The 23,638-nt window shown below is 43.0% G+C and overlaps 1 protein-coding gene across 13 annotated transcripts in view; it reads right to left on the bottom strand.

Annotated features, from left to right (window-relative positions):
• Positions 1–23,638, bottom strand: part of ptpdc1a (protein tyrosine phosphatase domain containing 1a) — a 196,380-nt gene that overhangs the window by 50,971 nt on the left and 121,771 nt on the right. For 11 of the 13 annotated variants that reach the window (XM_070895334.1, XM_070895336.1, XM_070895337.1 and 8 more), the window contains 2 exons: positions 11,458–11,547; positions 93–264 (listed from right to left, as the gene is read on the bottom strand). In XM_070895334.1, the coding sequence (XP_070751435.1) occupies positions 93–264; positions 11,458–11,539 (254 nt within the window). In that variant the 5' untranslated portion in view covers positions 11,540–11,547. Of the gene's footprint in view, positions 1–92; positions 265–11,457; positions 11,548–18,671; positions 18,778–23,638 lie in introns of those variants that run through there. The other 2 variants (XM_070895333.1, XM_070895339.1) reach the window with 2 other exon arrangements.

Raw genomic sequence — 23,638 nt, 5'->3', positions numbered from 1 at the left:
GGGCCATATGGCCTACTCCTGCTCCTATTTCTTATGTTCTTATGCATCAATTTTTATCTGTTCTTTAAAAATAAGATGCTAGTAAATAATACCATGAGGAGTATAAGCCTTTAAGAGCTTGTTCCTCTTCACTCCATCGGGATGGATTCTCATACTTGCATGCACGACCTCCACACGCCATTGAGCACTGCATATGACCGGGGATAACATGTCGCAAGCGTTCGCCTACTTTAGTATACTTGGCTGTTGGACGTCTCATACTGCCTGAAAGACAATCAGGCAAATTTCAAAAATGTAAAATAATGCATACCTTAAAAATAAATGTATGTAATGCACTCTTTCAATTATGCTACGAAAGCAGTCGACAGACACATACTTAGTTTTTTATGGTGAATGCACATTAATTGTTGAGACAAAAAGTCAGTACATCAAAGGATAGTTTTGCAAGATCAGAATCAATCAAAAAAAATTTTTAAATAAATGAGGTGGATAATTAACTTTCAAAAATACAAATATATATCAATAATAATTTTACAAAATCACGCCCCAGGTGCAGAGTCTTGCCGAGCAGGAGTGCATATCAGAAATTCAAGCTTGTATTCCCCACAACTTTCTGTATAGTAAAATTCCCAATATGTGCCCAAGTGGGCAAGGCTCAAGCACCCTTTAATATTAACCCTATAATATTTAGTATACCTTTGTGCATCAAGGTATAATTTACATACACCTATTTTACAGTTGACAATTCAGTTTTTTTTAAAACTGTAATTGTAACATCTAAATAACTTGTACAGATTATATAAAAACATGCATGAAACAGTTCCGAAACAAAAAAGAAACCAAAATCTAAAAATATTGCAGTTTTAAAATTATGCACATTTCTATCTTATTGAAGGCCTAAATCACAGCATCACACTAAAACATTTACTTTTTCCTGGTGATAAGCTGGCTTTGGCTTCTTCAACACTGACTGAAGATACAGCAACCATAACCCGGTGAGTGGAGGATGAAAGCATCTCTATGGCTGAGCTCCGACGTCTCTGCAGAACTCTAACCAGGGTATCTGAAGCAGAGTGTCGCTGACTCTGAATGAAGTTGCTCAAATACTCCACTACTGAATACCTTCTAGAAGATCCCTGCATGATGATGTGCTTCAAATACTCAAAACCTGAAATTGCCAGTGTACTGAATAGCAATAGCAGGTAAAATCAACACATTACAATGATGAAGTTGCACACGATCTGATAATATTCTGATATACATCAGCCCTTTAGGGGAGGCTAAGGAGTTTCCATAGTAACAAACTGTGAAGCCAATTATGTTAGCCTATGGCTGCAGCATTCTAGGAAGTGCTGCAGTTTGGGACAGTTACCATTCCACTATTAGGCAATAACTACAGCAATCCAAAAGCTCAATTTGCAGTTGATCCATGGCATGTTCAGATGCTTTATGCTTCTGCGTATCAATGCAGCAAGTGAAGTAAAATTAATCATTATTCTCGGATGAGCTTCCAACCACATATCTGCGCAATCACTCAGACCGCCTAACTCCACCTCCAAAACATCGTCCGGCTCGCCCCTGCCTCAGCTCATCTGCTGCTGAAACCATCATTAATGCCTTTGTTACCTCTAGATGTGACTATTCCAATGCACTCCTGGCTGGCCTCCCACGTTCTATCCTCCGTAAATTTGAGGTCATCCAAAACTCTGCTGTCCGTGTCCTAACTCGCACCAAGTCCCATTCATCCCTGTGCTCGGTGACCTACATTGGCTCCTGGTTAAGCAATGCCTTAATTTAAAAATTGTCATCCTTGTTTTCAAATCCCTCAATGGCTTCGCCCCTCCCTATCTCTTTAATTTTCTCCAGCTCCACAACCCTCCAAGATATCGGCACTCCTCTAATTCTGGCCTCTTGAGCATCCCCGATTTTAATCGCTTGGTGGCTGTGCCTTCAGTTGCCAAGGACTTAACCTCCAGAATTCCCTCCTTATGTGGTTCGGTGAGTAATTTAGTTTTAAAACGCTCCTGTGAAGCACCTTGGGACATTTTACTACGTTAAAGGCACTATGGGCTAGAATTTCCATGGCATCTCTGCCCGGTTTCTCGGCGGTATTGGTCGGAAAACCAACCGGTGGAAATTTCGGAAAACAGTTCCGCCGGCGCTTTCGAAATACCACTGGAGAGTGGACCGCTGCCGTGCACCATCCAAAAACCGGCACCGCCCGAGTTTTGTCCCAGTGGTGACCTATAGGTAAGTAAAAAAAAAAACGCCCAAGAGAAACCAGCCGGTAGGTATGAAGCCCTGCAAATAAAGATGTTACAGTTTTCTTCTACTTTCTTTTTCAGTGATTGTGTGTAAAAGGGTCCTGAGAATGTATTGTTGTTATTTATTTTTTGTATTTTGAAAAAATTATTTTATGTTTTTTCCCTCTCCCTAGGCCCAACCTGCAGCCTCGGTCTAAATTTTAGTAAGTACTGCCCAATTAGATTAAGTTCCGCCCAATTGGCCCAGGATCGTGTTTTCCTTCAAGAATCAGGGTATAAGGTCCATTTTTTCAGGCAGGCGGAATTTTTTCCTTTTTTTTGTGCAATTTTTCACCAGCGGTAATTTTAAAACCATAGCAGTATTTTGGGCGGCAATCCGACGGTGGTGGATTTTTTGGAAATTCTAGCCCCCTATATAAATACAAGTTGTTTTTGTTGTGTAATTTGAGTACAGTAAATGTAGAATATGCAATGGAATCATAATAAACTACTTCCTTGGATTGAATAACACAGCAGATAAGTATTCTTACATTGATGATTTCAATTATTAAAACCTTCTAAAAGCACTTTCTATCTGCCCAAAAAGACAGCACTGCAATTATTCATGCTACCTGAAACATTGGCCCTGAAATTGCAGCCTCCCGGACGGCATATGCTCAGAGAAATCCATTGGAAAGGCCCGTCAACTTCCGGTTTTCTGCATGTGCTTGTAAGGTACGCCTTGACAGATCATCCGAACTGCATGGAAAATCAGTATTGCTGGAGCAAAGTTGGGCTATTTGCCCAACAACTGCCCAGGAAACTCTTACGGCTGCTAAAAAGCAGGCATAAGGCCTGCTGTCACAGCGTAAGGATATACAGGTTCAACCTCCCAGGACTGAGGCCAATCCGGATTTTGGTATTTCGGAACGTATTTCCAACATCCCGAATTCGGAAACACTCAGGCCGAAGTTCGGGTATTTCCGGATTTCGGAACGCATTTCCAACGTCCAGAATTTTGACTTTTGGCGCACCCGTATTCTGAGCGAAAGAAAACGCCTGAGAAAAACCAGCATTGAAGCCCCAAAAAGAGCTATAGATATGAAGAACTGCAAAAAAGGTAAGTTGAAGTTTTTATTTTTACATTTTTTTTCCGTGATTCAATAGTTAAGTGTCGTAAAGGTTTTGTGATTTTTTATTTTTTGCAATTTTTTGTGTGTGTTTTCCCCCCTCCCAAGGCCTTTCTCCCAGCGGTAATCGGCTTCGGACTAAAGTTGGCAAGGACTGCGGTTTCCACTGATTTTTACCGCTGGGCCTTTAAAAAAATAACGTAGTGATTAGCGGTATTTTTGGTGAAAAATGCCGGAAAAAATACCGCTATCGCTGTTTAACGAAATGTTCGGACATTTTCCGATTTCGGACGACCCCCTCCACGGATCAGCGCAATGTCTGGATTTCGGAACATTCCGGAGTTTGGAATTCCGGATTTGGGAGGTCAAACCTGTATATAAGCCTCAAGTTAAAGAGTTAAAAATCAAAAATAATGCACTATTTAAATTAGTTTCTGCAAATATTGGCCCACATTAAAATGTTTAAAGTTATTTATCAAAAAATTTAATTTTTATTCGGAATGTTGCAATGAAGGAACTTATGAATAAAATTGAAATTCAGTACATTTATATTTATTAGGATTCTGTAAATTGTAAATATTTGGGGATTCCATTGCACTTCATTAAGGGATTCCCTACATAAATGATTGCAATTGAATCTTCTTTTGTGGTTGGAGGATAGGGCCCATGTGATCCCAAGGACGCTTCCGAACCGCCTGCGACCATGGGACTTTATGCTGCCGTACACCTGGAGACCTGAGACTGGAGGTCTATGAAGCCTGGGCGCCTGGAGGTATGTTCAAGAAAGGTTTCGCGCCTCCGACCACAATTTCTAGGCCATGATATATAAACAATTATGAAAGGACAAATTGTTTCAAGAACCAGGAATAACCAGCTTAAAAATAACTTTACAACCTTTTGAAATCTTCCATCAAAAATAGTTAATCACAAGCAGATATTAATATTTTATTGATATTGAGCTAAATGAGAATAATGCTAATATTTGGGATGAAATCCTGATTAAATTTAAAAGAAAACCCCAGATTTAAGCACTATACATGTAGCTGTTAAAGCAAATTGATTTGTCTAGCATGTCCATAAATACCCTATAGCCACGATTTTATGAAAATGGGATAAGTGTGTTTGAGTTGACTCATGGCACAGGTGGAGTAGAGCTGGTAACCTGCCGACAGCCCGCACTAACTTTTGCGACAGGAGTCCACTTCCTAATTTAATTGTCCACCCGCGCACAAACAGCTCGCCCGATGAGTTTGGCTGTGCACATCTGGCTGCTTGAGTGCAAAATCCAATGAGATAGAGGCTCTTAAAAGGGACTTAATTCACCATTGAAAAAGCTTACCTGAGCAGGCCAAGTTCAAGGCCCCAATTTTTGATTGAAAGACCTGCACTGTGGGTAGAGCTTCGCTTGAAGTGAAATTTGTTGTGGAACTTTTTAAAACAGGTTATTTAAATATTGGAATGAGACTGAGCAGGTCAGCAGCGCCACCTCAATTTCTTTCCTCCTCACCTCCCCTACAATTTCTTTCCTGCCCTCACTCCCATAATTTCTTACTCTTTCCCCCTCCCCCCCCCTCACAACCCCAATGAATTGGAAATGCACCTGATTTTGCAGCCCGTGGCTGCTGCCAAGTGAGCACGCAGTTCATCAGTTGGGTCTTGCAAAATCAAAGCGAGAGAGTACAGTGTATAATTTCTAGGCTGATTGAGCACAATTTTTTACATATTTAAGCAGGATATAGATCAGTGTTTTCTGTTTTTGTTTCATGTTCTGAGTCCCATTGGAAGGTGCAAGGTACTGTGAATTACTTCACACAGATGGTTGTTCGAGCATGGAACACTTTGCCATTGGGAGTTACTGAGGCAGATATTATTGCAGCTTTTAAGAAAAAATTAGATGAATATTTGAAGCAGAGGAAGATACAGTGCTATGGGGAGTACATGGGGCACTGGGATTCGTTTTGGATTAAATTAGCAAAGACACGATGGGTTGAAATAACTCCTTCTGTGCTATAAACATCAATGGTTTGCGGAAAAGGAGGGTGGAGTTTAGGAAGAAAGTGTTGGAGCCAAATTTATGGGTGATTTTTTTTCCGGATTGTTTTGTGTGTTTACTACATTTTATTTTTGAGAACAGTGAACCTATGGAAGCCTTGCCAGCTTGTGCAATGTGTGCCGGCTCTTTGCAAGCCTGCAAGAGAGATTTGGACCAGTTCTTGACTGGGATAGAGATCACATCTTACAAAAGGCAAGTGAGTCAACAGTTAATGTAAGCATGGTTAATGTGGTTTTCATTGACTAGTTTTGATTGGCTGAGTGGTTGGGAGGGGAATTTTCCAGATCTTTACCCTCCCTCCTTTTAGGCCCTGGGGTTATTTTTTTAATGTTTTTTTGGCCTCTCCCAGGAAATTACATGGCTGCTGGAGAGTAGTTAGTTGTTGTGATGCTCCAGGCATGAATATGGGGCAAGCTTGATGGACCAGCTGGTCTTTCCTGCCCGCCATTTCCATATGTTCACGTGGCGGGTCAGAAAATGAAGGTGGCTGCACCTTGCGAGAATTTTCTTCTGGCATTTAATTAGATAGAAACATAGATACATAGAAAATAGGAGCAGTGGTAGGCCATTCGGCCCTTCGAGTCTGCACCGCCATTCAATATGATCATGGCTGATCCTCTAATCTCAACACCATGGGCCCAAGTTTTGCCCTCTGTAAAAACGGCACACTTCCATAAGGTGCGCCGCATTTCTGGAATAAAAAGGGCGCCGAAAACTTACCTTGTGATTCTCCGAGTTCCTCTTCGGCCTTGGCATAGCGCAGCACAAGGGGTCGGGGGCGGAGCCAGGTCCCGGCGCATGCGCGCTAGAGTGTGCGCGCATGTGCAGTAGCTCTTCACAGCCTGAATCTCTGCGACGCTGCGTGGGAGGAGCCCGAAGCACGCCGCCCCTAGCCCTGGCCGAATGGGCTCCCCAGGCATTGAAGATGTGCTTAGTTATCGAGACTCGGGTTTTCTAGAAACACTCACACCAATTATCTGCAGTTCAGCCTCCCTCCCTCCCTTCTGTTCATCCTCCACCCCCCCTCCTGTTCAGCCTCCCTCCCTCCCTCCCGTTCATCCTCCCACCCCTCCATCCCGTTCAGCCTCCCTCCTGTTCAGCCTCCCCCCTCCCTCCCGTTCAGCCTCCCCCCCCTCCCTCCCGTTCAGCTCTTCCCCCTCCTCCCCCCCACCCCTCGCTGTCAGAAACACAGAGAGACACTGACAGAGAGAGAGAGAGAGAGAGAGAGAGAGAGAGAGAGAGAGAGAGAGAGAGAGAGAGAGAGAGAAACACTGACAGAGACAGAGACACACACTGGGGGGGGGGGGGGGCCTGTCCCAGCACGCTGTTGGAGGGCTCCCGGTGCTGCAGTAGGTGAGTAGAAACCTAATTTTTTATTTATTGATTGATTTCTTATTATTTTTGTGATTGATTTATTGATTTATTTATCATTTATTATTGATGATGGCTCTTTATTTGTAAAAGTGAAGTGTTTAATACCTGTAAACTTCCCTCCACCCCCCGCCCCCTCTATCTCTCGTTCCCTACGCCTGATTTATGTGTCGGCAAGGTTTTTCTGAGCGTACAAAAATCTACTTACTCCATTCTAAGTTAGTTTGGAGTAAGTTATCACTGCCTAAACTTGCAAAACAGGCGTAAGTGGCTGGTAACGCCCCCTTTTGGAAAAAAAACTGTTCTAAAATGAAACTATACTAACTCACGAGAATTGGAGCAAACTAAATGCCAAGAATTGCAATTTCTAAGATACTCCATTCTAAACTGGTTGCTCCAAAAAAATAGGAGTAATTCAGGCCGAAACTTGAGCCCAATATTCCCGCTTTTTCCCCATACCCCTTGATGCCTTTTGTTTCTAGAAATCTATCTCCCTCTTAAATATATTCAGTGACTTGGCCTCCACAGCCTTCTGTGGCAGAGAATGCCACAGGTTCACCACACTGAGTGAAATAATTTCTCCTCATCTCTGTCCTAAATTTCCTACCCCGTATCCTGAGACTGTGACCCCTTGTTCTAGACTTCCCAGCGAGGGGAAACATCCTCCCCGCATCCAGTCTATCCAATCCAGTCAGAATTTTATACGTTTCAATGACATCCCCTCTCATTCTTCTAAACTCTAGTGAATACAGGTCTAGTCAACCCAATCTCTCCTCATTCGACAGTCCTGCCATCCCAGGAATCAGTCTGGTGAACCTTCGCTGCACTCCCTCTATGGCAAGTATATCCTTTCTTGGGTAAGAAGACCGAAACTGCACACAACACTCCAGGTGCGGTCTCACCCAAGGCCCCGTATAACTGTAGTAAGACATCCTTGCTCCTGTACTCAAATCCTCTTGCAATGAAGGCAACATACCATTTGCCTTCCTAACTGCTTGCTGCACCTGCATGTTTGCTTTCAATGACTGGTGTACAAGGACACCCAGGTCCCTCTGTACATTGACACTTCGCAAGCCATCACCATTTAAATAATACTTTGTCCTTATGTTTTTCCTACAAAAGTGGATAACTTCACATTTATCCATGTTATACTGCATCTGCTATGTGTTTGCCCACTCACTCAATCTATCTAAATCGCCTTGCAGCGTCTTTGCCTCCTCCTCACAACTCACAATCCCACCTAGTTTTGTGTCGTCAGCAAACTTGGAAATATTACATTTCATCCAAATCATTTACATATATTGTGAATAGCTGGGCCCAAGCACTGATCCTTGTGGTACCCCACTAGTCACTGCCCGCCACCCTGAAAAAGACGCATTTATTCCCACTCTGTTTCCTGTCAATCCATGACCCCCAATCCTATGTGCTTTAATTTTGCACACTAACATCTTATGTGGGACTTTATCAAAGGCCTTCTGAAAATCCAAATACACTATATCCACTGGGTCCTCCCTTATCTATTCTATCAGTTACATCCTCAAAAAACTCCAGTAGGTTTGTCAAATAATGATTGTCCTTTCATAAATCCCTGTTGACTTTGTTTAATCCCATTGATATTATCTAAGTGTGCCGTTATCATATCCTTTATACCTTTATAATAGACTCCAGCATTTTCCCTACTACTGATGTCAGGCTAACCGGTCTGTAGTTCCCTGTTTTCTCTCTCCCTCCTTTTTTAAATAGTGGGGTTACATTTGCCACCCTCCAATCTGCAGGAACTGTTCCATAATCTATAGAATTTTGGAAGATGACAACCAATGAATCTATTATTTTCCATGGCTACCTCTTTTAGTACTCTGGGATGCAGATCATCAGGCCCTGGGGATTTATCTGCCTTCAGTCCCATTAGTTTCTCCAGTACTATTTTCTTACTAATAATCATTTCCTTTAATTCCTCTTGTTCACTAGACCCTTGGTTCCCTAGCATTTCTGGGACGTTATTTGTATTCTCTTCCGTGAAGACAGAACCGAAGTATTTATTTAATTGTTCTGCCATTTCCTTGTTCCCCATTACAAATTCTCTCATTTCTGTCTGTAAAGGACCCACATTTGTCTTCACTAATCTTTTTCTTTTTACGTACTTGTAGAAATTTTTGCCGTTGTTTTTTATGTTCCTTGCAAGTTTACTCTCATACTCTATTTTTCCCCTCTTAATCAATCTCTTGGTCCTTTTTTGCTGAATTCTAAACTGTTCTAAATCCTCAGGCTTGCTACTTTTTCTGGCAACTTTGCCTCACTCCTCTTTGGATCTAATATTATCCTTAATTTCTTTTGTTAGCCATGGTTGGGCCACTTTTCCTTTTGTGTTTTTACGCCAGAAAGGAATTTATAACTGTTGCAATTCGTGCAATCGTTTCTTAAATATTAGCCATTGCCTATCCACCGTCATGCCTTTTAATGAATCTTACCAATCTATCATAGCCAATTCATTCCTCATACCTTCGTAGTTTCCTTTGTTTAGATTTAAGACCCTAGTTTCGGATTGGACTACTTCACTTTCCAGCTTAATATAGAATTCAATCATAAACCTTTACTTCCAGAGAATGTAACTGCGGTGAAATTTTAAATTGAAGAAGAAAGTTTTGTGTAACATTGGTGACCAACAAAATGAGAAGAGAGAAAAACAGAGACTTAAACACTTAACCAAATGAGGAAGGAAATTGACCGATAGCTTGATTATCACAATGTAAATGACATTGAAACATGCAACAGACACAAGTAAAATTATGGAGACATGTGAAAGGGGAATAGCAGAACCAGCTCAGATAGGAAAATAAAAATAATTTTGACCTTCCAAGCCTTTATGCATGCTGAGACACTCATCCACGAAGAAAGAGATTCACAGCACACAAGCCTCAATTATAACCAGATCTATTTTTAGTCTCAACCACGAGTTCGATGACTGACAATGAGAATTCCTTAAGTGGGGATTTATCTTACAAGCCCCAAGTAATGAACTTTTATTAATTACAAAGCTAATGACAACATCTACCTCAGTTATTGCACTGCTTGAAAAATATATTTATTATTTCAAATATAAAAACATTTCATTGATAATGAGTACAAACATTTTGTTCTGAAACAGGGACATTGTAAATGCCAGTACTGAAAGTAATCCTTATATTATTGCCTGCATTTTAGAAAATATGGACATTATACAGTTCATCTATTAGTAGTCCATGGCCAGGAGAAAACAATTGTGTCAAGTTAAATATTACAACCTTTAATACTCTGTTATATCCTGTAACCAGCACTTAGTAACCATACTTTGGTCATTACTCAGTGACTATGTCGAGTTATTTTTTTACAAAAAATACTGTTTAATGTGTAATGGGCAATAATAACTGCTGCTACAGTGTTTATGTTGTAATTAAATCTCAGTATTCCGTTGACATTGCTTCAACTTTGCTCCTGCAGCTGAAATTGAAACCCTCATCCTCATCTACAAATCCCTCCCTGACCTTGTCCCAACCTACATTTGCAACCTTCTCAAACCATATGCCCCTTCGTCCACTGATTCGGGACTTCCCCAGCCCTCTGCTCCACATTTGGTGCAGGTCTTTCATCTGTCGTAGCCCTATCTAGAACTCCCCCCCTCCGCCCCCCCAGACCCCTCCACTTCTATATCTTTTTACAGCTCAGTTCTTCAACAAACCCTTTGGTCACCTCTCCTAATCCACTTGAAGGTTTGGTGTCCACACTCCTCTGTGAATTGCCTCGAGATATTTTTTCCCCCAAAAGTATTATATAAATGAAAATTGTTGTTGCAGTTATCAGAAGTTCTGTTTATAGCCCGCTACCTCACTACCAACTATCTTATTTCTGAGTTTATTTTCTCCATGTTTCACTCCAAAGTACAGAATTCGTATTGATTAAAAACCAGACAAAGCTAAATATTCTCACTAGGCCTGCAAAAGTAGCATTATCTGTTGGGACATTAATTTGCATCTCTGCTAATATATTTTCAATATAGCAGCCAAACATAGCATGTCATATGACGAGCAGCTGTGTTAAAAGTTCTCAGCCTCTATTAAAATTGAAGCTATAGCTTATTTTTAAATTGTTAAATGCACTATACAAATGCTTCAAGAGTATGCATATCTCAAAAATGATTTTACCAATAATCAGTTTATATATTTCACAAATAACTTGAGCCTCACTACTTTGTTTCCAAATTATACAATATAAATGTTTTAATTCCTCAGAATGCAGTTGATGGAGGGGGCAACATTTATTGCCTATTCTTAAGCTGCCCGGATAGACAATGCCTGGGTCGGTCCCATCAGAGTTATTTTTACAACTCAGTGACTTACAAAGGCCATTTCACACTAAAAGTCAACCACATAATGTTGGACTGAAATCATGTGTAGGCCAGACCTGTGGGGATGTCGGGCTCGCCTCCCTGAATGACATTATGAACCAATTGCATTTTTAAACAACAAATCGGCACTTTTCATGGTCATATTTTCTGATTCAGCCCACAAAATAATTGCTAAATTGAACTTAATTGCACAACTTGCAATGGTGAGGCTCGAGTCGCTAGTCCAGTACCAGAATGACTAAACTACTTTACAAAAACATTATTTTAATTTTAATTTACCTTTATCTGAAGTTACAATATACCTTCTGTGTTCTAATGAAGAGTATGGCAGTGCGGGATGTAAGGAAATTCTTGTAGTCATGGTAGTATCTGTTGAAATATACATATATATCTATAATTTATTGCATCTTATTGCACACTTCCTGTCTATGTTATTTGACTTCCTGTTGCCACATTTTTGTCACTGTGCCAACTTTTTCCATTACAAGTTTCCTTCTCCACATTTATGAATGGAAACTATCTGGCTGAGTAAAAAAATATTTTTTTTTTCAAAGAATGAATCATATGATCATTTAACACATGGCCTTTACCCAAGTACTATGTTATAGGGCCAATTGCATCCGGGAAAGTTTTTACTCCCCAGGTGCAAAGCATAGCAAAAAGGTGTCAAGTCCCGTGATGCCATGGATCCATCCCCTTTACATTGCCTTGGGCTTTCTAAGGATTAACTCAGCTGCTAAGGAAAATGGGCCTACAGCACAAAATTGGCAAGACTGATTTAGATCACCCACAAGAATGGTTAATGTGGGAAATGGAAATGTTACCCTGGTAAAGTAGGTAATAATCTGAAGTTAATAATGGAGAACAGGGAAATGGCAGAGACATTGAACAAATATTTTGTATCGGTCTTCACGGTAAGAAGACACTAAAAACATCCCAATAATGGATAATCAAAGGGCTACAGGGAAGGAGGAATTTAATACAATCAATATCATCAAAGAAGTAGTACTCGGTAAAATAATGGGACTAAAGGCAGACAAGTTCCCTGGACCTGATGGCTTACATCCTGGGGTCTTAAAAGAAATGGCTGCAGAGATAGTGGATGCATTGGTTGTGATCTACCAAAATTCCCTGGATTCTGGGGCGGTCCCAGAGGATTGCAAAACCGCAAATGTAATGCCCCTATTTAAAAAAGGAGGCAGACAAAAAGCAAGAAACTATAGACCAGTTAGCCTAACATCTGTTGTTGGGAAAATACTGGAGTCCATTATTAAGGAAGCAGTAGCAGGACATTTGGAAAAGCACAATTCAATTAAGCAGAGTCAGCATGGTTTTATGAAAGGGAAATTCTGTTTGACAAATTTGCTGGAGCTCTTTGAGGATGTAACAAGCAGGGTGGATAAGGGATTCAAATTCCTGGGGCATTGGAACCGGTTCTGGGGGAGGTGGGACCAGTACAAACCGGACGGTCTGCACCTGCGCAGGACCGGAACCAATGTCCTAGGGGGAGTGTTTGCTAGTGCTGTTGGGGAGGAGTTAAACTAATATTGCAGGGGGATGGGAACCTATGCAGGGAGACAGAGGGAGACAAAAATGAGGTATAAGCAAAAGACAGAAAGGAGATGAGGAAAAGTGGAGGGCAGAGAAACCCAAGGCAAAGAACAAAAAGGGCCACTGTACAGCAAAATTCTAAAAGGACAAAGGGTGTTAAAAAAGCAAGCCTGAAGGCTTTGTGTCTTAATGCAAGGAGTATCCGCAATAAGGTGGATGACTTAAGTGTGCAAATAGATGTTAACAAATATGATGTGATTGGGATTACGGAGACGTGGCTCCAGGATGATCAGGGCTGGGAACTCAACATTCAGGGGTATTCAACATTCAGGAAGGATAGAATAAAAGGAAAAGGAGGTGGGGTAGCATTGCTGGTTAAAGAGGAGATTAATGCAATAGTTAGGAAAGACATTAGCTTGGATGATGTGGAATCTATATGGGTAGAGCTGCAGAACACCAAAGGGCAAAAAACGTTAGTGGGAGTTGTGTACAGACCTCCAAACAGTAGTAGTGATGTTGGGGAGGGCATCAAACAGGAAATTAGGAGTGCATGCAATAAAGGTGCAGCAGTTATAATGGGTGACTTTAATATGCACATAGATTGGGCTAGCTAAACTGGAAGCAATACGGTGGAGGATTTCCTGGAGTGCATAAGGGATGGTTTTCTAGACCAATATGTCGAGGAACCAACCAGGGGGGAGGCCATCTTAGACTGGGTGTTGTGTAATGAGAGAAGATTAATTAACAATCTCATTGTGCGAGGCCCCTTGGGGAAGAGTGACCATAATATGGTAGAATTCTGCATTAGGATGGAGAATGAAACAGTTAATTCAGAGACCATGGTCCAGAACTTAAAGAAGGGTAACTTTGAAGGTATGAGGCGTGAATTGGCTAAGATAGATTGGCGAATGATACTTAAGGGGTTGACTGTGGATGGGCAATGGCAGACATTTAGAGACCGCATGGATGAATTACAACAATTGTACATTCCTGTCTGGCGTAAAAATAAAAAAGGGAAGGTGGCTCAACCGTGGCTATCTAGGGAAATCAGGGATAGTATTAAAGCCAAGGAAGTGGCATACAAATTGGCCAGAAATAGCAGCGAACCCGGGGACTGGGAGAAATTTAGAACTCAGCAGAGGAGGACAAAGGGTTTGATTAGGGCAGGGAAAATGGAGTACGAGAAGAAGCTTGCAGGGAACATTAAGGCGGATTGCAAAAGTTTCTATAGGTATGTAAAAAGAAAAAGGTTAGTAAAGACAAACGTAGGTCCCCTGCAGTCAGAATCAGGGGAAGTCATAACGGGGAACAAAGAAATGGCAGACCAAATGAACAAGTACTTTGGTTCAGTATTCACTAAGGAGGACACAAACAACCTTCCGGATATAAAAGGGGTCAGAGGGACTAGTAAGGAGGAGGAATTAAGGGAAATCTTTATTAGTCAGGAAATTGTGTTGGGGAAATTGATGGGATTGAAGGCCGATAAATCCCCAGGGCCTGATGGACTGCATCCCAGAGTACTTAAGGAGGTGGCCTTGGATAATAGCGGATGCATTGACAGTCATTTTCCAACATTCCATTGACTCTGGATCAGTTCCTATCGAGTGGAGGGTAGCCAATGTAACCCCACTTTTTAAAAAAGGAGGGAGAGAGAAAGCAGGGAATTATAGACCGGTCAGCCTGACCTCAGTAGTGGGTAAAATGATGGAATCAATTATTAAGGATGTCATAGCAGCGCATTTGGAAAATGGTGACATGATAGGTCCAAGTCAGCATGGATTTGTGAAAGGGAGATCATGCTTGACAAATCTTCTGGAATTTTTTGAGGATGTTTCCAGTAGAGTGGACAAAGGAGAACCAGTTGATGTGGTATATTTGGACTTTCAGAAGGCTTTCGACAAGGTCCCACACAGGAGATTAATGTGCAAAGTTAAAGCACATGGGATTGGGGGTAGTGTGCTGACGTGGATTGAGAACTGGTTGTCAGACAGGAAGCAAAGAGTAGGAGTAAATGGGTACTTTTCAGAATGGCAGGCAGTGACTAGTGGGGTACCGCAAGGTTCTGTGCTGGGGCCCCAGCTGTTTACATTGTACATTAATGATTTAGACAAGGGGATTAAATGTAGTATCTCCAAATTTGCGGATGACACTAAGTTGGGTGGCAGTGTGAGCTGCAAGGAGGATGCTATGAGGCTGCAGAGTGACTTGGATAGGTTAGGTGAGTGGGCAAATGCGTGGCAGATGAAGTATAATGTGGATAAATATGAGGTTATCCACTTTGGTGGTAAAAACAGAGAGACAGACTATTATCTGAATGGTGACAGATTAGGAAGGGGGAAGGTGCAGCGAGACCTGGGTGTCATGGTACATCAGTCATTGAAGGTTGGCATGCAGGTACAGCAGGCGGTTAAGAAAGCAAATGGCATGTTGGCCTTCATAGCGAGGGGATTTGAGTACAGGGGCAGGGAGGTGTTGCTACAGTTGTATAGGGCCTTGGTGAGGCCACACCTGGAGTATTGTGTGCAGTTTTGGTCTCCTAACTTGAGGAAGGACGTTCTTGCTATTGAGGGAGTGCAGCGAAGATTCACCAGACTGATTCCCGGGATGGTGGGACTGACCTATCAAGAAAGACTGGATCAACTGGGCTTGTATTCACTGGAGTTCAGAAGAGTGAGAGGGGACCTCATAGAAACGTTTAAAATTCTGACGGGTTTGGACAGGTTGGATGCAGGAAGAATGTTCCCAATGTTGGGGAGGTCCAGAACCAGGGGTCACAGTCTAAGGATAAGGGGTAAGCCATTTAGGACCGAGATGAAGAGAAACTTCTTCACCCAGAGAGTGGTGAACCTGTGGAATTCTCTACCACAGAAAGTAGTTGAGGCCAATTCACTAAATATATTCAAAAGGGAGTTTGATGAAGTCCTTACTACTCGGGGGATCAAGGGGTATGGCGAGAAAGCAGGAAGTGGGTACTGAAGTTTCATGTTCAGCCATGAACTCATTGAATGGCAGTGCAGGCTAGAAGGGCTGAATGGCCTGCTCCTGCACCTATTTTCTATGTTTCTATGTTTCTAACCAGTGGATGTTGTGTATTTGGATTTTCAGAAGGCATTTGATAAGGTGCCACATAAAAGGTTACTGCACAAGATAAGAGCTCACGGGGTGGGGGGGGTAATATATTAGCATGGATAGATGATTGACTAACTAACAGAAAACAGAGTCGGGATAAATGGGTCATTTTCCGGTTGGCAAACAGTAACTAGTGGGGTGGGCAGGGATCGGTGTTGGGGCCTCAACTATTTACAATCTATATTAATGACTTGGATGAAGGGACCGAGTGTAATGTAGCCAAGTTTGCTGATGATACAAAGATGGGTGGGAAAGCAAATTGTGAGGAGTACACAAAAAATCTGCAACAGGCTATAGACAGGCTAAGTGAGTGGGCAAAAATTTGGCAGATGGAGTATAATGTGGGAAAATGTGAGGTTATCCACTTTAACAGAAAAAAATAGAAAAGCAAATTATAATTTAAATGGAGAAAAATTGCAAAGAGCTGCAGTACAGAGGGACCTGGGGGTCCTTGTGCATGAAACACAAAAAGTGAGTGTGCAGGTACAGCAAGTAATCAGGAGGCCTTTATTGCAAGGGGGCTAGAATATAAAAGCAGAGAAGTCCTGCTACAATTGTACAGGATATTGGGTGAGTACTGCGTACAGTTTTGGTGTCTGTATTTAAGAAAGGATATACTTGCATTGGAGGCTGTTCAGAGAAGGTTCACTCGGTTGATTCTGGAGATGAGGGTGTTGACTTATGAAGATAGTTTGGGCCTATACACATTGCAGTTCAGAAGAATGAGAGGTGATCTTATCAAAACATACAAGATAATGAGGAGGCTCAACAAGGTGGATGAAGAGAGGATATAATCCACTCAATCGGGGAAGCTAAAACTAGGGGATATAGGGCCCAAGTTTCCCCTCCCCCCCCCCCGCCATAAAAACGGCGCATCTCCATGATGTGCGCCGACTTTCTAGACTAAAAAGGGCGCCGAAATGTTACCTTCCAATTCTCCCCGCTCCTCAGGACGTTTTCGGCCTCGGCGTGGTGCAGCACATCCAGTGGGGGGGCGGAGCCAGGTCCCGGCGCTGAAAACAGTGCCGGGACCTCTGCACATGCGCGCTAGAGTGTGCACGCATGTGCAATAAGCTCCTCGTAGCCCGAATCTCTGCGACGCTCTGCAGGCTGTGTGGGAGAGGCCAGAAGCACGCTGCCCCTAGCCCTGGCCGAATGGGCTCCCTCATTGGTGGCCCGCTGCGTTCCCTAAGGTAGGACTTCTATTTTTAATTTGTTATTTATTGATTGATTGATTGCTTATTACTTTGGTCTTGGTGCTTTAGGTGCAGGGCTCCTTCTATATTTTATTTGTTAATTAATTGCTTATTATTTTTTGTGCTTTGTTTAGTGCTTTGTAAGGCTAGGTGCAGGTCCTCTCAGCTTCCTTGTATTTTTTATTTGTTATTGAATGCTCATTTTTGTGCTTTGTTTAGTGCTTGGTGCTTTAAATGTATTTATGCTTCTTTAATGTTGTTGCAAAGCACTAAACACCTTCACAAGGTCCTCTCAGTCCCCCCCCCCACCCCCACCCCATCCCCATCTCTGCTACCTGCGCTGATCTCTTAGCTCATTGCAAGGTTTTCTGTACGGACACAAGTGGCCACATACGCTGGCCTAATTTAGTTTGGAGTAACTTTTAGCTGTCTAAACTTGCTTAAATGGCCAAAACAGGCGGAAGTGACTGGTAACGCCCCCTTTTGAAAAAAAAAACTAAACTTAAATAAAAACCTAACTAACTCACTTTCACTGGAGCAAATTAAATGTGCAGAATTGCGATTTTTAAGATACTCCAAAAAAATCTAGTTGCTCCAAAAGAAACGGAGCAACTCATGACGAAACTTGGGCCCATAGTCTCAGAATAAGGGGCCGTCCATTTAAAACTGAGATTGGAGGAATTTCTTCTCAGAGGGTTGTAAATCTGTGGAATTCTCTGCCCCAGTGAGCTGTGGAGGCTGGGTCATTAAGGCAGAGATAGACAGATTTTTGAGCGATAAGGGAATAAAGGGTTATGGGGAGCGGGCAGGGAAATGGAGCTGAGTCCATGATCAGATCAGCCATGATCTTATGAAATGGCGGAGCAGGCTCGAGAGACCAGGTGGCCTATTCTTGCTCCTATTTCTTATGTTCCCTCCAAGGCGAAGTGGAGAGTTTTACCCTGCACCTGGCAGGGTGATACCTGGCTGAGAAGGGCTTGATTGTGACACAGGGTGCATGAAAGAGAAAAAATATTGCATTCCTTCAGCAGCTTGATCAGCACAAAAAAAAGCAACAAAAACAGGACAACATCTGTGTATGATCCTGGCTAGTCTCCTGCACATCCTCGCTACTCTACATCAACTCCCTGTCCCCCAATACCGCCTTACCCTCGTCTTCAAATTCTTCCACAGATTTTCCCATCTGATCTCTGCAACCCTCTCCAGCCTTGTATTCCCTCCCATATCCTCCTTCAGTCCTGTACTCTGGTGTTTTGTACATCTGACCTTCACCCAACCATTGGTGACAGAACCTTCAGCTTTATATCTGAAACTTCCTCCATAAACCCCTCAACCTCTCCACTTCTGTGTCAAACTTCCCAAAACCTCATCAAAACCCACCTTTTGAACATTTCCTGCCAAGGTTCAGCATATATTTATCTAGTTTATTTTTCTTCCTCGCTGTAAAGCATCTTAGGACATGTTCTACGTTAAATCATTATTTAAATGCAAATTGTTGTAGCAGAGAAGCTGAACCTCGAAGCCCAGATTGAGAGCTAGTTTACATAAAATCTTTATTCTTTGATTGAATTATTAGAACCACAAGAATTTTGTGCACCCTAGAACCTTAAATATTACCGAGGTCATGTCCGTATCTTTATTCCATCCCTGCATGCTGGCTATTCAATTATTTCCATCCAAGAAAGTGAAGTGAAATTATATAGCTTAGTAAAAGCTATTGTATCTAAAAAATAAAATGTGAATATGTTTTGCGTAATCAACCAAAAGAAAAGCACAAATCTATTTGCCAGATCAGGCAACAGAAGGGAAGGACGTCCAGAGCATAACATGAGGAGGGCAACTTAATTTGAAGAATGAGGGCCCTGACATTGTTGTTCAAACATCTGCGATAGCAAATCCATCCTGTAAACCAGCATGAAAATTATTTACTTAGATCTAGAATCTCTTAATTATTACATCCAAGCCCAATAACGGTCTATCAGGATAACTTTAGCTTCTTCTATCCACATTATCGAAGGAACCCTGGAAACAAAAGATGAACAAAGTGATGGATGCAGAAAGCCAGAAGAAGTTCAGACTATACACAACATCTAAAGTATCATTATGTCTCCAGATATTCTTGCTGGTAGGAGTTCTGTCAGTTGATTGCAGTTTTCAAGATATTAAGGAGAACAGATAGGGTAGATAGAGAGAGAAACTATTTCTGCTGGATGGGGAGTCTAAAAGTTAGAGGCCAGGCCTTTCAGGAGTGACGTTAGAAAACATGCAAAGGGTGGTAGAAGTTTGGAACTCTCTTCTGAAAGCGGCAATTGATGCTAGATCAATTGTTAATTTTAAATCCGAGATTGATAGATTTTTGTTAACCAAAGGTATTAAGGATTATGGGGCAAAGGCAGATATATGGAGTTTGGTCATAGATCAGCCATGACCTCATTGAATGGCGGAACAGGTTCAAGGGGCTAAATGGCCAACTTCTGTTCCTATGTTTCACTTATAAAGGTAAATCTTGCTGTTGCTCAGAAAATATAGCATAACATTATTAATTTCAACTAGGTATTAGCTGAAAGTAACCTTGACACTACTGACCAGTCACTATACAAGAATGGACCTCAGGCCCAGACCAATATAACCATGCTTGCTGACAATAGTTGTATGGCTGGAAATGCATTGGCTGATCTTGACTCAGATTCTGGAAAAAAAAACTACAGCTAACCAGATGTCTTATGGCAAAAATCTGTTAGTGTGCTACTTAGACTCACTGTGGCCAATTACATTATTGGTATAAGTCAGTCCTAAATGATTAAAAGCTAGTGAAAATCAGAATGAGAACGTGCTGACAGTATTTCATTCTCTGTGGTCAGCCATTTATGTAGTTATTCACAACTTCAACGTGAAGGGCACATACTAACAATGGGAAACAGAAAATTGAGTCAGATGAAATTTAAAGAGATGCAGACAACTAAACATAGAAACATAGAAAATAGGTGCAGGAGTAGGCCATTCGGCCCTTCTAGCCTGCACCGCCATTCAATGAGTTCATGGCTGAACATGCAACTTCAGTACCCCATTCCTGCTTTCTCGCCATACCCCTTGATCCCCCTAGTAGTAAGGACTACATCTAACTCCTTTTTGAATATATTTAGTGAATTGGCCTCAACAACTTTCTGTGGTAGAGAATTCCACAGGTTCACCACTCTCTGGGTGAAGAAGTTTCTCCTCATCTCTGTCCTAAATGGCTTACCCCTTATCCTTAGACTGTGACCCCTGGTTCTGGACTTCCCCAACATTGGTAACATTCTTCCTGCATCTAACCTGTCTAAACCCGTCAGAATTTTAAACGTTTCTATGAGGTCTCCTCTCATTCTTCTGAACTCCAGTGAATACAAGCCCAGTTGGTCCAGTCTTTCTTGATAGGTCAGTCCCGCCACCCCAGGAATCAGTCTGATGAGCCTTCGCTGCACTCCCTCAATAGCAAGAATATCCTTCCTCAAGTTAGGAGACCAAAACTGTACACAATACTCCAGGTGTGGCCTCACCAAGGCCCTGTACAACTGTAGCAACACCTCCCTGCCCCTGCACTCAAATCCCCTCGCTATGAAGGCCAACATGCCATTTGATTTCTTAACCGCCTGCTGTACCTGCATGCCAACCTTCAATGACTGATGTACCATGACACACAGATCTCTTTGCACCTCCCCTTTTCCTAATCTGTCACCATTCAGATAATAGTCTGTCTCTCTGTTTTTACCACCAAAGTGGATAACCTCACATTTATCCACATTATACTTCATCTGCCATGCATTTGCCCACTCACCTAACCTATCCAAGTCGCTCTGCAGCCTCATAGCATCCTCCTTGCAGCTCACACTGCCACCCAACTTAGTGTCATCCGCAAATTTGGAGATACTACATTTAATCCCCTCGTCTAAATCATTAATGTACAGTGTAAACAGCTGGGGCCCCAGCACAGAACCTTGCGGTACCCCACTAGTCACTGCCTGCCATTCTGAAAAGTACCCATTTACTCCTACTCGTTGCTTCCTGTCTGAGAACCAGTTCTCAATCCATGTCAGCACATTACCCCCAATCCCATGTGCTTTAACTTTGCACATTAATCTCTTGTGTGGGACCTTGTCGAAAGCCTTCTGAAAGTCCAAATATACCACATCAACTGGTTCTCCCTTGTCCACTCTACTGGAAACATCCTCAAAAAATTCTAGAAGATTTGTCAAACATGATTTCCCTTTCACAAATCCATGCTGACTTGGACCTATCATATCACCTCTTTCCAAATGCGCTATGACATCCTTAATAATTGATTCCATCATTGTACCCACTACTGAGGTCAGGCTGACCGGTCTATAATTCCCTGTTTTCTCTCTCCCTCCTTTTTTAAAAAGTGGGGTTACATTGGCTACCCTCCACTCGATAGAAACTGATCCAGAGTCTATGGAATGTTGGAAAATGACTGTCAATGCAGCTACTATTTCCAAGGCCACCTCCTTAAGTACTCTGGGATGCTGTCCATCAGGCCCTGGGGATTTATCGGCCTTCAATCCCATCAATTTCCCCAACACAATTTCCTGACTAATAAGGATTTCCCTCAGTTCCTCCTCCTTACTAGACCCTCTGACCCCTTTTATATCTGAAAGGGAAATGGTAGAATAGAGAACTTGACTCTTACAGCCTTTAGAAAAGCTCAGAAGATATTTTAGCCCATTTGAATCCTTTATCAAGGCTGAAGGGAAAAATGGTATAAAAAATGATGGGCAAATGTGAGTAAAGGAAATTCAACATGCAGACACGACTTTACAGGCAAGTGAGGCAGCAGGCCAGGCCCAACCCCCAATTTTATGGCTGCTGAAGTGAAGATGGTGCTGTGTAAAGTGCTTGCAAATAGAGTGACCCTGTGAACCATTCCATAGAACCGGTATCAAGGCCAACACTGCAGCAGACCTACAAGGAGCAGCTAATCATCACCAATGCTACACCAGCCCTATACTGCATGTTCCTACTGATGTGTTTGCAGCAGGGAACCGGAAAACAGCCTTTCCTCTCCGATGACCCAGACTTGAAACTGTTACCCACAATCATTACCAAGGAGCTATACCAGAGTCTGTAGCACCTCGACAAGAAACGCTGGTTGTTGATCACCTTGGAATTCCTTCTTTCATGTATTGCCACGGAAAATAGCACATACTGTAATTGGCATGAGTCAAGCATTCAGATATCTTAGTGGTACCAACAGTCTGCTGTCCCAGCCTCCTTTGTGAAAAGCAGCTTCTGCATTCACAAATTGCCTCTAAATGAGATTACCTCGGTCGGAAGATTGTGGTGTGTGATGTGTGTGTGTGTGTGTGTGTCTGTCTGTGAGGAGTGTGTGTGTGTGGGGGGGGGAATTGTGTGTGGGGGTGGTGTGTGTGTGTGTGTGTGTGTGTGTGTGTGTGTGTGTGTGTGTGGGGAGAGGGTGTGTGTGTGTGTGTGTGTGGGGGGGGAGGGTGTGTGTGTGTGTGGGGGGGGTTGGGGTGTGTGTGTGTGTGGGGGGGGGGTGTGTGTGTGGGGGGGGTTGGGGTGTGTGTGTGTGTGGGGGGGGTTGGGGTGTGTGTGTGTGTGTGTGTGTGTGTGTGTGTGTGTGTGTGTGTGTGGGGGGGGAGGGTGTGTGTGTGTGGGGGGGGGGGTTGGGGTGTGTGTGTGTGGTGTGTGGGTGGGTGTGGTGTTTTTTTTTGGGGGGGGATTGTGTGTGTGTGTGTGTGTGTGTGTGTGTGTGTGTGTGTGTGTGTGGGGGGGGGGGGGGTTTGTGTGTGTGTGTGGGGGGGGGGTTTGTGTGTGTGTGTGTGTGTGTGTGGGGGGGGGGGTTGGTGTGTGTGTGTGTGTGTGTGTGGTGTGTGTGGGGGTGTTGTGTTTTTTTTTGGGGGGTTGTGTGTGTGTGGGTGGGTGTGGTGGTTTTTTTTTGGGGGGGACTGTGTGTGTGTGTGTGTGTGTGTGTGTGTGTGTGTGTGTGTGTGGTGTGTGGTGTGTGGGGGGGTTGGGGGGGGTTGGTGTGTGTGTATGTGTGTGTGTGTGTGGTGTGTGGGTGGGTATGGTGTTTTTTTTTGGGGGGGGGACTGTGTGTGTGTGGGTGGGTGTGGTGGGCTTTTTTTGGGGGGGGACTGTGTGTGTGTGGGTGGGTGTGTGTGTGGGTGTGTGTGGGTGTGTGGTGTGTGTGGTGTGTGTGTGTGTGTGTGTGGGGTGTGGGGGGGGTTGGGGGGGGGGTGGTGTGGTGTGTATGTGTTGTGTGTGTGTGTGTGGGTGGGTATGGTGTTTTTTTTTTGGTGGGGACTGTGTGTGTGTGGGTGGGTGTGTGGGCTTTTTTTTGGGGGGACTGTGTGTGTGTGGGTGGGTGTGTGTGTGTGTGTGTGTGTGTGTGTGTGTGTGTGTGTGGTGTGTGGGGGGGTGTGTGTGTGTGTGTGTGTGTGTGTGTGTGTGGTGTGTGTGTGGGTGTTTGTGTTTTTTTGGGGGGATTGTGTGTGTGGTGTGGGTGGGTGTGATGTTTTTTTTTGGTGGGGGGGGGAATTGTGGTGTGTGTGGGTGTGTGTTGTGTGGTG

Source organism: Pristiophorus japonicus, chromosome 12 (assembly GCF_044704955.1).
Source record: "Pristiophorus japonicus isolate sPriJap1 chromosome 12, sPriJap1.hap1, whole genome shotgun sequence".
Classification (NCBI taxonomy): Eukaryota; Metazoa; Chordata; class Chondrichthyes; family Pristiophoridae; genus Pristiophorus; species Pristiophorus japonicus.
Note: the sequence above shows the minus strand (reverse complement) of the source record. Positions and strands in the feature narration are given on the sequence as shown.